The sequence below is a fragment of the Salmo trutta genome, chromosome 10, assembly GCF_901001165.1.
Source record: "Salmo trutta chromosome 10, fSalTru1.1, whole genome shotgun sequence".
NCBI classification, from domain to species: Eukaryota; Metazoa; Chordata; class Actinopteri; order Salmoniformes; family Salmonidae; genus Salmo; species Salmo trutta.
Genome location: NC_042966.1, coordinates 41,324,718 through 41,336,104, shown reverse-complemented (window position 1 = coordinate 41,336,104; position 11,387 = coordinate 41,324,718). Strand labels below are relative to the sequence as shown.

Below are 11,387 nucleotides of genomic sequence, written 5' to 3'. Positions count from 1 at the left end.
CTAAACCATCATCAGCAGAAGTACCACATGCCATGATTCCGCTTATACACTCCACTGGAAATAGCTATTAAGAGAATTGAGCTCTTTACTTCAGGTGGGTGGGTGTTTCTGAGTGTGTATCTGAGGGTGTTTCTGAGGGTGTTTCTGATTGTGTTTCTGAGGGTGTTTCTGAGGGTGTTTCTGAGTGTGTTTCTGATTGTGTTTCTGATTATGTTTCTGAGGGTGTTTCTGATTGTGTTTCTGATTGTGTTTCTGAGTGTGTTTCTGAGTGTATTTCTGATTGTGTTTCTGATTGTGTTTCTGAGGGTGTTTCTGAGTGTGTTTCTGATTGTGTTTCTGAGTGTGTTTCTGAGTGTGTTTCTGATTGTGTTTCTGTTTGTGTTTCTGAGGTTGTTTCTGATTGTGTTTCTGAGGGTGTTTCTGATTGTGTTTCTGATTGTGTTTCTGATTGTGTTTCTGAGGGTTTTTCTGAGTGTGTTTCTGATTGTGTTTCTAAGGGTGTTTCTGAGGGTGTTTCTGATTGTGTTTCTGAGGGTGTTTCTGGGGGTGTTTCTGATTGTGTTTCTGATTGTGTTTCTGAGGGTGTTTCTGATTGTGTTTCTGATTGTGTTTCTGATTATGTTTCTGAGGGTGTTTCTGATTGTGTTTCTGATTGTGTTTCTGAGGGTGTTTCTGATTGTGTTTCTGATTGTGTTTCTGAGGGTGTTTCTGAGGGTGTTTCTGATTGTGTTTCTGATTGTGTTTCTGATTATGTTTCTGAGGGTGTTTCTGATTGTGTTTCTGAGGGTGTTTCTGAGGGTGTTTCTGATTGTGTTTCTGAGTGTGTTTCTGATTGTGTTTCTGATTATGTTTCTGAGGGTTTTTCTGATTGTGTTTCTGATTGTGTTTCTGAGGGTGTTTCTGAGGGTGTTTCTGAGTGTGTTTCTGAGTGTGTTTCTGATTGTGTTTCTGAGGGTGTTTCTGATTGTGTTTCTAAGGGTGTTTCTGAGGGTGTTTCTGATTGTGTTTCTAAGGGTGTTTCTGAGGGTGTTTCTGATTGTGTTTCTGATTGTGTTTCTGAGTGTGTTTCTGAGTGTTTCTGATTGTGTTTCTGAGGGTGTGTCTGAGGGTGTTTCTGAGGGTGTTTCTGAGGGTGTTTCTGATTGTGTTTCTGATTGTGTTTCTTATTGTGTTTCTGATCGTGTTTCTGATTATGTTTCTGAGGGTGTTTCTGATTTCGTTTCTGGGGGTGTTTCTGAGTGTGTTTCTGATTGTGTTTCTGAGGGTTTTTCTGGGGGTGTTTCTGAGGGTGTTTCTGAGGGTGATTCTGATTGTGTTTCTGAGGGTGTTTCTGAGGGTGTTTCTGATTGTGTTTCTGAGGGTGTTTCTGAGTGTGCACGGCTGTGTTCGATGTCTTTTTCACATCACATCATGAGTTACAACATGAGTTACAATGGGACCAACAACAACAACATATGCAATTTAATCACATGTAATTAATGAACTCCTAATCTGTTCCTTCATGTCATCAAATCTTCTTCAGATTATCGTATTCAGTAGATTTAAAGAGAAATAAAGCAATCCAACCTTCTTAATAGGGAGTAGGAGAATCATCAGATTAACGCCCAGACAGATTTTGTGTGTGTGTGTGTGTGTGTGTGTGTCTGTATTAGTGTGTGTGTGTGTGTGTGTGTGTTAGTGTGTGTGTGTGTGTGTGTGTGTGTCTGTGTGTGTGTGTCTGTAGACAGACTGACATCTTACTTTTTATATTTATACTTTTTATATTTTTTTGCACATTGAAAGTCAGTCATTGACTGTGTATTGTCTCTGTCAAATATAAATCCATGAATACATCTGTCATGGCGATATGTTTGTGTGGTGTAGCCACCCATTTAAAATGAACATAGCAGTTTGGTGGACTGTATTTCTTCAAACATCAAGTTCCCCAATCATTTACAGTTGGCTATTTTTTATTTAACTAGGCAAGTCAGTTAAGAACACATTCTTATTTACAATGACAGCCTAGGAACAGTGGGTTAATTACCTTGTTCAGGGGCAGAAGGACAGATTTTTACCATGTCAGCTCGGGGATTTGATCTAGAAACCTTTCGGTTACAGGTCCAACACTATAACCACTAGGCTACATGCCTCTTTCTTAACTGTAGAGTGCTCCAATCATAAATAGTATTTTTTTAATCTGTATTTATTTATTTAACTAAGGCTAGTCAGTTAATCTTATTTACAATGATGTCCTACCCCTGCCAAACACTAACGACGCTGGGCCAATTGTTCACCGCCATATTTGACTCCCTATCACAGTCTGGAATCAAACCAGGGTCTGTAGTGATGCCTCTAGCACTGTAGTGCCTTAGATCGCTGCGCCACTCGGGAGCCTTTTTAGACAGTAGGCTTTACTTCCTGTCATCTATAGAAATATTTTAGATATTAGGCTTTACTTACTGTCATCTTTAGAAGTATTTTAGACAGTAGGCTTTATTAACTGTCATCAATAGAAGTATTTTAGATAGTAGGCTTCATTAACTGTCATCTATCGAAGTATTTTAGACAGTAGGCTTTACTGTCATCTATAGAAGTATTTTAGACAGTAGGCTTTATTACCTGCAGATTTCTATGGGGGAAAACAAGTTCAGAACAAAAGCTATAGTTTGTAGAGACTGGTAGATTCAACAACAACTCCCAAATGGCTCCCTGATCGTTGCAGCCCGTAGGGTCTAAATTAGTACACTATAAAGGGAATAGGGTGTCATTTGGGAATAGTTTATCTACTTTCATGCTTGTGTTAATAATTATAATCTTATTTTCATTAGTCTCCCTCTGGAATTAAGAAGCACCTTGTTCTTTGTTTACATTCAATTCAAAGAAGATCTCATCTAAAAATCAAAAGAAACATTTCTGGTAATTCTATTGTGTTGGTTATGATTATTTTCAAAACAGGATATTTCACATCAGAAAAAATCACAATAATAATTACCAAAATGTGTTTGATTTTGTTTTCTCCAGGAATGCTGGCCTTCTAGGTAGAGTTCCTCTCTCCAGTGTCTGTGTTCTTTGCCCATCTCAATCTTTTTTTTTAATTGGCCAGTCTGAGATATGGCTTTTTCTCTGCAACTCTGCCTAGAAGGCCAGCATCCCGGAGTCGCCTATTCAATGTTGAGACTGGTGTTTTGCGGGTACTATTTAATGAAGCTGCCAGTTGAGGACTTGTGAGGTGTCTGTTTCTCAAACTAGACACTAATGTACTTGTCCTCTTGCTCAGTTGTGCACCGGGGCCTCCCACTCCTCTTTCTATTCTGGTTAGAGCCAATTTGAGCTGTTCTGTGAAGGGAGTAGTACACAGCATTGTACGAGATCTTCAGTTCTTGGCAATTTCTCGCATGGAATAGCCTTCATTTCTCAGAACAAGAATAGACTGATGAGTTTCAGAAGAAAGTTCTTTGTATCTGGGCATTTTGAGCCTGTAATCAAATCCACAAATGCTGATGCTCCAGATACTCAACTAGTCTAAAGATGGCCAGTTGTATTGCTTCTTTAATCAGAACAGTTTTCAGCTGTGCTAACATAGTTGCAAAAGGTTTTTCTAATGATCAATTAGCCTTTTAAAACGATAAACTTGGACTAGCTAACACAATGTGCCATTGGAACACAGTAGTGATGGTTGCAGATAATGGGCCTCTGTACGCCTACGTAGATTTTCCATAAAAACAAATCAGCCGTTTCCAGCTACAATAGTCATTTACAACATTAACAATGTCTACACTGTATTTCTGATCAGTTTGATGTTATTTTAATGGACAAAAATGTAGCTTTTCTTTCAAAAACAAGGACATTTCTATGTGACCCCAACCTTTTGAACGGTAGTGTACTTAAGTGTCAAAAGTAAATGTAATTGCTAAAATATACTTAAATATCAAAAGTAAAAGTACAAGTATAAATCATTTCCAATTCCTTATATTAAGCAAAGCATATGGCCACATTATCAGTTTTTTAAATTTATTTATGGATAGCCAGGGGCATACTCCAACACTCAGACATAACTTACAAATGAAACATATGTTTAGTGAGTCCACCAGATCAGAGGCTAGTGATGACCATTGATGTTCTCTTGATAAGTGAGTGAATTAGACCATTTCTGTCCTGCTAAGCATTCAAAATGTAACGACTACTTTTGAGTGTCAGGGAAAGTAGAAATAAAAGTAGTCAAAAATATGTAAAGTAAAGTACAGATACCCCAAAAAACTACTTATTTTTAAGTGCTTTACACCACTGATAATAACTGTAACGCGTGTCGTGTGTGGAGGACCAAGATGCAACAGGGAAGAGTATACTCATCTTCTTGTTTTAATATTGAGGAAGAGAAACAAATGAAACACATATACAATTAACGGAAACGACACTAACAGTTCTGTCAGGTGATAAGCACAAAACAGAATACAACTACCCACAATCCACAATACAAACAAACCCCTAATTATAGGACCTTCAATCAGAAGCAACGAGGAGCCGCTGCTTCCAATTGAAGGTCAAGAACAAAACTGCACATAGAAACAGTGTGACTAGAATAAACATAGAAAATGCCCTAACATAGAACATATACCAAAACTCTAGACCACTCTAATCAAACACCCCTTGTCTATACACAGACTAACAATCCGAAACATATACAAAACACCCCCTGCCACGTCCTGACCAAACTAAACACTAACAAATAACACCTTTACAGGTCAGAACGTGACAGTACCCCCCCCCCCCAAACGTGCAAAGCCCGGATGCACCTAACAAAAGTGAAAATACAAAAATAACCCCCCCCCCCAAAAAATCCCAGCTTACATGGGAGAGAAGGGAGGGCGGCCACCGTCACCGACGATGCATCTGCAACGCTCCCCCCTTCCCGCATACTCGTCCCTACGGAGGTGGCTCTGGAGCGGAACGTATCCCTCGCTCCGCCACTTGCTCACCCCTCTTCTTGGCAGACTCTGGGGCGAGGTCCCTCTTTGTCGACCTCAGACTTGGGATCCTCACACTGTCGTGTGACTCTGGCCGTGGACTGTGGGCCACTTCTCTCTCGGGCATAGGTCCCGGACACTCGGGCTGAGGCACTGTCGTCGGGCACTCTGACTGAGACGCTGTTGTCTGCCACTCTGGGTTAGGCGCTGTTGCTGGGCACTCTGGGCGAGACGCTGTCGCTGTGCCATCTAGGCGAGGCACGTGCACTGAAGGCCTGGTACGTGGGGCTGGCGTAGGGGACGCCGGACTAGGCCCACGTACCTCAGGGCTAGTGCTAGGGGCAAGAGTAGGATGAGTTGGGCTGGGCTGCCGCACTGGGAGCCTGGTGCGTGGTGCTGGCTTCGGGGGAGTCAGACTAGAGACACGCACATGTAGGCTTGTGCGGGGAGCAGGGATAGGTTGAGCTGGACTAGGCTGCCGCTCGGGAAGCCTGGTGCGTGGTGCTGGCTTCGGAGGAGCCAGACTGGAAACACGCACCTGTGGGCTTCTACGAGGAGCAGGAGTAGGATACACCGGGCCTTGGGTGAGTACTGGAAGTCTCGAGCTCACCTCCTGCACAACCCGTCCTGGCTGGATGGCAGTAGTAGCCCTGTACGTTCGGAGTGCTAGTACAGGGTGGACTGGGCTATGCAGGGGCCTGATTGTCGCCGTGCGTAGAGGAGGTGTCCTGTCGCCTGGACTTCGGAGGCGTACCGGTGGCCAGACGTATTGGGCTGGCATCCTCCTTCCAGGCTGGATGCCCACTCTAGCACGGCCTTTGCTTGGGGCTGAGATCACACGCACCGGACTGTGCGTGCGCATGGGTGAGATCTTGCGTACCTCATCGTACTTCGGCGCTCTCCACTCCATGTGCTCCCCATAATAAGCACGAGGTGTTGGCTTCAGCACAAAACAGAATACAACCACCCACAATCCACAATACAAACAAACCCCTAATTATAGGACCTTCAATCAGAAGCAACGAGGAGCCGCTGCTTCCAATTGAAGGTCAAGAACAAAACTGCACATAGAAACAGAGTGACTAGAATAAACATAGAAAATGCCCTAACATAGAACATATACCAAAACTCTAGACCACTCTAATCAAACACCCCTTGTCTATACACACAGACTAACAATCCCCGAAACATATATACAAAACACCCCCTGCCACGTCCTGACCAAACTAAACACTAACAAATAACACCTTTACAGGTCAGAACGTGACAATAACTAAAAGTGAAATAAACAATAAAAAATGAACAGTAAACATTACACTCACAAAAGTTCCAAAAGAGTAAAGACAATTAAAACTTCATATTATGTCTTTATACAGTGTTGTAATGATGTGCAAATAGTTAAAGTACAAAAGTGAAAATAAATAAACAGATACATAATACATAAATAAATATATGTTGTATTTACAATGGTGTTTGTGCTTCACTGGTTGACCTTTTCTTGCGGCAACAGGTAATAAATATTGTTGCTGTGATGGCACACTATGGTATTTCACCCATTAGATATGGGAGTTTATCAAAATTGGATTTGTTTTCAAATTCTTTGTGGATCTTTGTAATCTGAGGGAAATATGTGTCTCTGATATGGTCATACATTTGGCAGGAGGTTAAAGAAGTGCAGCTCAGTTTCCACCTCATTTTGTGGGCAGTGTTGCACATAGCCTGTCTTCTCTTGAGAGCCAGGTCTGCCTTCGGCAGCCTTTCTCAATAGCAAGGCTATGCTCACTGAGTCTGTGCATAGTCAAAGCTTTCCTTAATTTTAGGTCAGTCACAGTGGTCAGGTATTCTGCCACTGTGTACTCTCTGTTTAGGGCCAAATAGCATTCTAGTTTGCTCTGTTTTTTTGTAGATTCTTTCCAATGTGTCAAGTAATTATCTTTTTGTTTTCTCATGATTTGGTTGGGTCTAATTGTGCTGCTGTCCTGGGGCTCTGAGGGGTCTGTTTGTGCTCTCTCTCTCTCCTCTCTCTCTCTCTCTCTCTCTCTCTCTCTCTCTCTCTCTCTCTCTCTCTCTCCATCTCTCTCTCTCTCTCTCTCTCTCTCTCTCCATCTCTCTCTCTCTCTCCATCTCTCTCTCTCTCTCTCTCTCTCTCTCTCTCTCCCTCCCTCCATCTCTCTCTCCATCTCTCTCCTCTCTCTCTCCATCTCTCTCTCTCTCTCCCCATCTCTCTCTCTCTCTCTTTCCCTCTCTCTCTCTCTCTCGCTCTCTCTCTTTCTCTCTCTCTCTCTCCATATCTGAACTAGGGATGGGGCCCTTTAATGACATGGCTGAATGAGAGCTTGACCAGGCGTTTCCAGCATTATGATCCTTCTCCTCAGCTGTCACTCACCAAGTCAGCTCTTGACAGGAGACCGGATTACCTTCACAGATCAGATAGATCCACCAGACACCTCACAGATCAGGCTAATGTATATACCTGTAGATTTAACTATTATACTATACATTGTGGGGGCTTCAAACAAGTCAGATGTTTACTAGAGTCACATTGACACTACTGTTGGCTTGAGAGAATAAATGAAATGTTAAGAGAAATTAAATATGCAGGAAAGGTGGCAGGTATTTTCTTTCCATCTACATATACAGAGAGAAAATAACTAAATAGTGAAAGTGAAAATGCCCTGTCAGTATATTAAAGCTAGTCTTCCCCAGAGGGAGACTAATCTACTTAATTAAAAGGACCAGCAGTAACGGACCGGAATCAAGATGTATAATTATAACACAGCCATTAATGCTAATCCTGGACTCCTGTCGGGACCTGGGGTAGTGGTGGTAGGCCACGGTCTGAGAGACTAGAGCAGGCCTTGGTCAATTATCTTCCATGGAGGGCCACATTAGAATATATTTTTGCCATCGCGTGCCAGAATAATATTACAGGATGATACATCATGTGTATGACCGTGTTGACAGATATATCTACACATCCATGTTCTCCTTTTGGTATTTTCATTATTAAACATTCAATGAACTACACGGAGGGAAAAGTACACTGTGCATTCAGCACCACGGACAGAACTCTTGTTAAAACGGGTTATGCACAAAAACACAAGAAAGAGGGAGAGCTCAACATTACATTTAAACTACTCAATCAGTGTGAGGAGTGAAGTCTCTGATGGGCATTGACTAGAGCAGTGAAGTCAGGTATAGTTTCTGACGTCGCTATTCGCAGGATTGCTGAGAAGTGAGAATCAGTAAGAGATGATCTGTGCCTTGACTTTTTATATTTTATCACTGAAAATGTCTGTTCACATACATAGGTTGACCCAAACAGTACAAACATCTTTTGAGCATGACTCCTAATCTTTGGAAAGTTTTGTTAATCGAGAGATGCATGTAACCTTGTCATTGTCGTTGTTTTGAATAGTTCTCCAATCACTGCATCAGAATGAAGATCGATAAGCTGAAGTTGCAGGTCAGTGGAAACGTTATCCACATTGTATATATCCACGTTATTGTTATTTTCTTGTTTTACATTTTATAATTTTTTACTTTTGTTTATTTGGTAAATATTTCCTGAACTCTTCTTGCACTGCAGAATTGGTTAAGGGCTTGTAAGTAAGCATTTCACGTTAAGGTCTACATTTGTTGTATTCGGCCCATGTGACAAATACCGTTTGATTTGATTTGACTGAAGGTGAAAGGAGAGAAAACCAGCAGCATGTCATTTTCCAACATTTTGAAATCCTCAAAATGATGAGAAAACTCACCGTTCAAAGCACGCAGCAGCGATGTATACGTCTCCTGCTGGTCATCTCATAGGGAACAGACTAGTAGTGTTGGAAGGTGGGTGAGATTGTTCTCATCTGATAGGGAACAGACTAGTAGTGTTGGAAGGTGGGTGAGATTGTTCTCATCTGATAGGGAACAGACTAGTAGTGTTGGAAGGTGGGTGAGATTGTTCTCATCTGATAGGGAACAGACTAGTAGTGTTGGAAGGTGGGTGAGATCATCTGATAGGGAACAGACTAGTAGTGTTGGAAGGTGGGTGAGATCATCTGATAGGGAACAGACTAGTAGTGTTGGAAGGTGGGTGAGATTGTTCTCATCTGATAGGGAACAGACTAGTAGTGTTGGAAGGTGGGTGAGATTGTTCTCATCTGATAGGGAACAGACTAGTAGTGTTGGAAGGTGGGTGAGATTGTTCTCATCTGATAGGGAACAGACTAGTAGTGTTGGAAGGTGGGTGAGATTGTTCTCATCTGATAGGGAACAGACTAGTAGTGTTGGAAGGTGGGTGAGATTGTTCTCATCTGATAGGGAACAGACTAGTAGTGTTGGAAGGTGGGTGAGATTGTTCTCATCTGATAGGGAACTGATAGGGAACTGTCTCAGCCTCCAGTATTTATGCTGCAGTAGTTCATGTGCCGGGGGGCTAGGGTCAGTCTGTTTCATCTGGAGTATTCTCTTGTCTTATCCGGTGTCCTGTGTGAATTTAAATATGCTCTCTCTAATTCTCTCTTTCTCTCTTTCTTTCTTTCTTTCTTTCTTTCTCTCGGAGGACCTGAGCCCTAGGACCATGCCTCGGGACTACCTGGCATGATGACTCCTTGCTGTCCCCAGTCCACCTGGCCATGCTGCTGCTCCAGTTTCAACTGTTCTGCCTGCGGCTACGGAACCCTGACCTGTTCACCGGACGTGCTTGTTGCACCCTCGACAACTACAATGATTATTATTATTTGACCATGCTGGTCATTTATGAACATTTTAACATCTTGACCATGTTCTGTTATAATATCCACCCGGCACAGCCAGAAGAGGACTGGCCACCCCTCATAGCCTGGTTCCTCTCTAGGTTTCTTCCTAGATTTTTGGCCTTTCTAGGGAGTTTTTCCTAGGGAGTTTTTCCTAGCCACCGTGCCTCTTTCACATGCATTGCTTGCTGTTTGGGGTTTTAGGCTGGGTTTCTGTACAGCACTTTGAGATTTCAGCTGATATACGAAGGGCTATATAAATAACATTTGATTTGATTTGATTTGATTAGTAGTGTTGGAAGGTGGGTGAGATTGTTCTCATCTGATAGGGAACAGACTAGTAGTGTTGGAAGGTGGGTGAGATTGTTCTCATCTGATAGGGAACAGACTAGTAGTGTTTGAAGGTGGGTGAGATTGTTCTCATCTGATAGGGAACAGACTAGTAGTGTTGGAAGGTGGGTGAGATTGTTCTCATCTGATAGGGAACAGACTAGTAGTGTTGGAAGGTGGGTGAGATTGTTCTCATCTGATAGGGAACAGACTAGTAGTGTTGGGAGGTGGGTGAGATTGTTCTCATCTGATAGGGAACAGACTAGTAGTGTTGGAAGGTGGGTGAGATTGTTCTCATCTGATAGGGAACAGACTAGTAGTGTTGGAAGGTGGGTGAGATTGTTCTCATCTGATAGGGAACAGACTAGTAGTGTTGGAAGGTGGGTGAGATTGTTCTCATCTGATAGTGAACAGACTAGTAGTGTTGGAAGGTGGGTGAGATTGTTCTCATCTGATAGGGAACAGACTAGTAGTGTTGGAAGGTGGGTGAGATTGTTGGCTTCTACTTGGCGGGTCAGGAGGAGTAATTTTCCCTTGAAGGCTTTGACAAGGCTGTACATCTGATGTGCAAAAAGGCCCTTCCCTTGTAGTTTGGAATTCAGTTCATTCATGAGGGCCATGATCTCCACAGTGATGGCAAAATCAACAAACCATTCTTTATCTTGCAGTTGAGGGAAATCCACATATTTTCCTTTCATTTTCAAAAACTCAGCGATCTCCGACTTCAGGTCCCAAACCCTTTGAAGCACCTTCCCCAAACTCAGCCATGTCCCGTTTGTGTGGTAGGCGAGATCTGCATGCCCCGACTCTGTCTCTTCCAACAGTGCGACAAACTCCCTGTGGTTTAAAGATTTAGCTCTTATGAAGAGTATCACAGTAGTGACTGTATCCACAACATGAATCATTTTCAGAACACATTTACAGAGCACCTTCTGATGAATAATGCGATGCAGGAAAATCATTTCCTCATCTGGGTTCAACTCCTTGATCTTATATTCTTTTCAAAAGGCCGAAGTTTTTTCCTGTCAAGTTTGGGCTCCCATCAGTGGTCACACTGGATAACTTTTAAAAACTCAGTCCCAGCTTTGCCACACACTTCCTCCAATAAATCTTTCCCTGTGGTTGTGCTCTTTATTGACTGCAGTGAACCAAACTCCTCTGTAATTTCAAGGTCTGGGGTTATGCCTCGTAAGAATATCGACAACTGCCCCGCGACACGTGCATCACTGCTCTCATCCAGGGCCAAGGAGAAACAGGTGAAATCCTTTACCTTGTCTTTCAACTGTTGTTCCATATCCTCTACGATGTCCTCAACACGCCGTGTCGCTGTTCATCTTGACAGGGAAACATTTTCAAAACAGCTCTTTCT

The 11,387-nt window shown here is 42.6% G+C and overlaps 1 protein-coding gene across 1 annotated transcript; it reads right to left on the bottom strand.

Annotated features, from left to right (window-relative positions):
* Nucleotides 1-492: 492 nt before the first annotated feature.
* Nucleotides 493-2,445, bottom strand: LOC115200898 (uncharacterized histidine-rich protein DDB_G0274557-like). The gene is made up of 2 exons (XM_029764013.1): nt 2,440-2,445; nt 493-972 (listed from the first exon to the last, which is right to left on the bottom strand). Exons 1-2 carry the CDS (start codon nt 2,443-2,445, stop codon nt 493-495), a joined length of 486 nt encoding a protein of 161 aa, XP_029619873.1.
* Nucleotides 2,446-11,387: the final 8,942 nt, after the last annotated feature.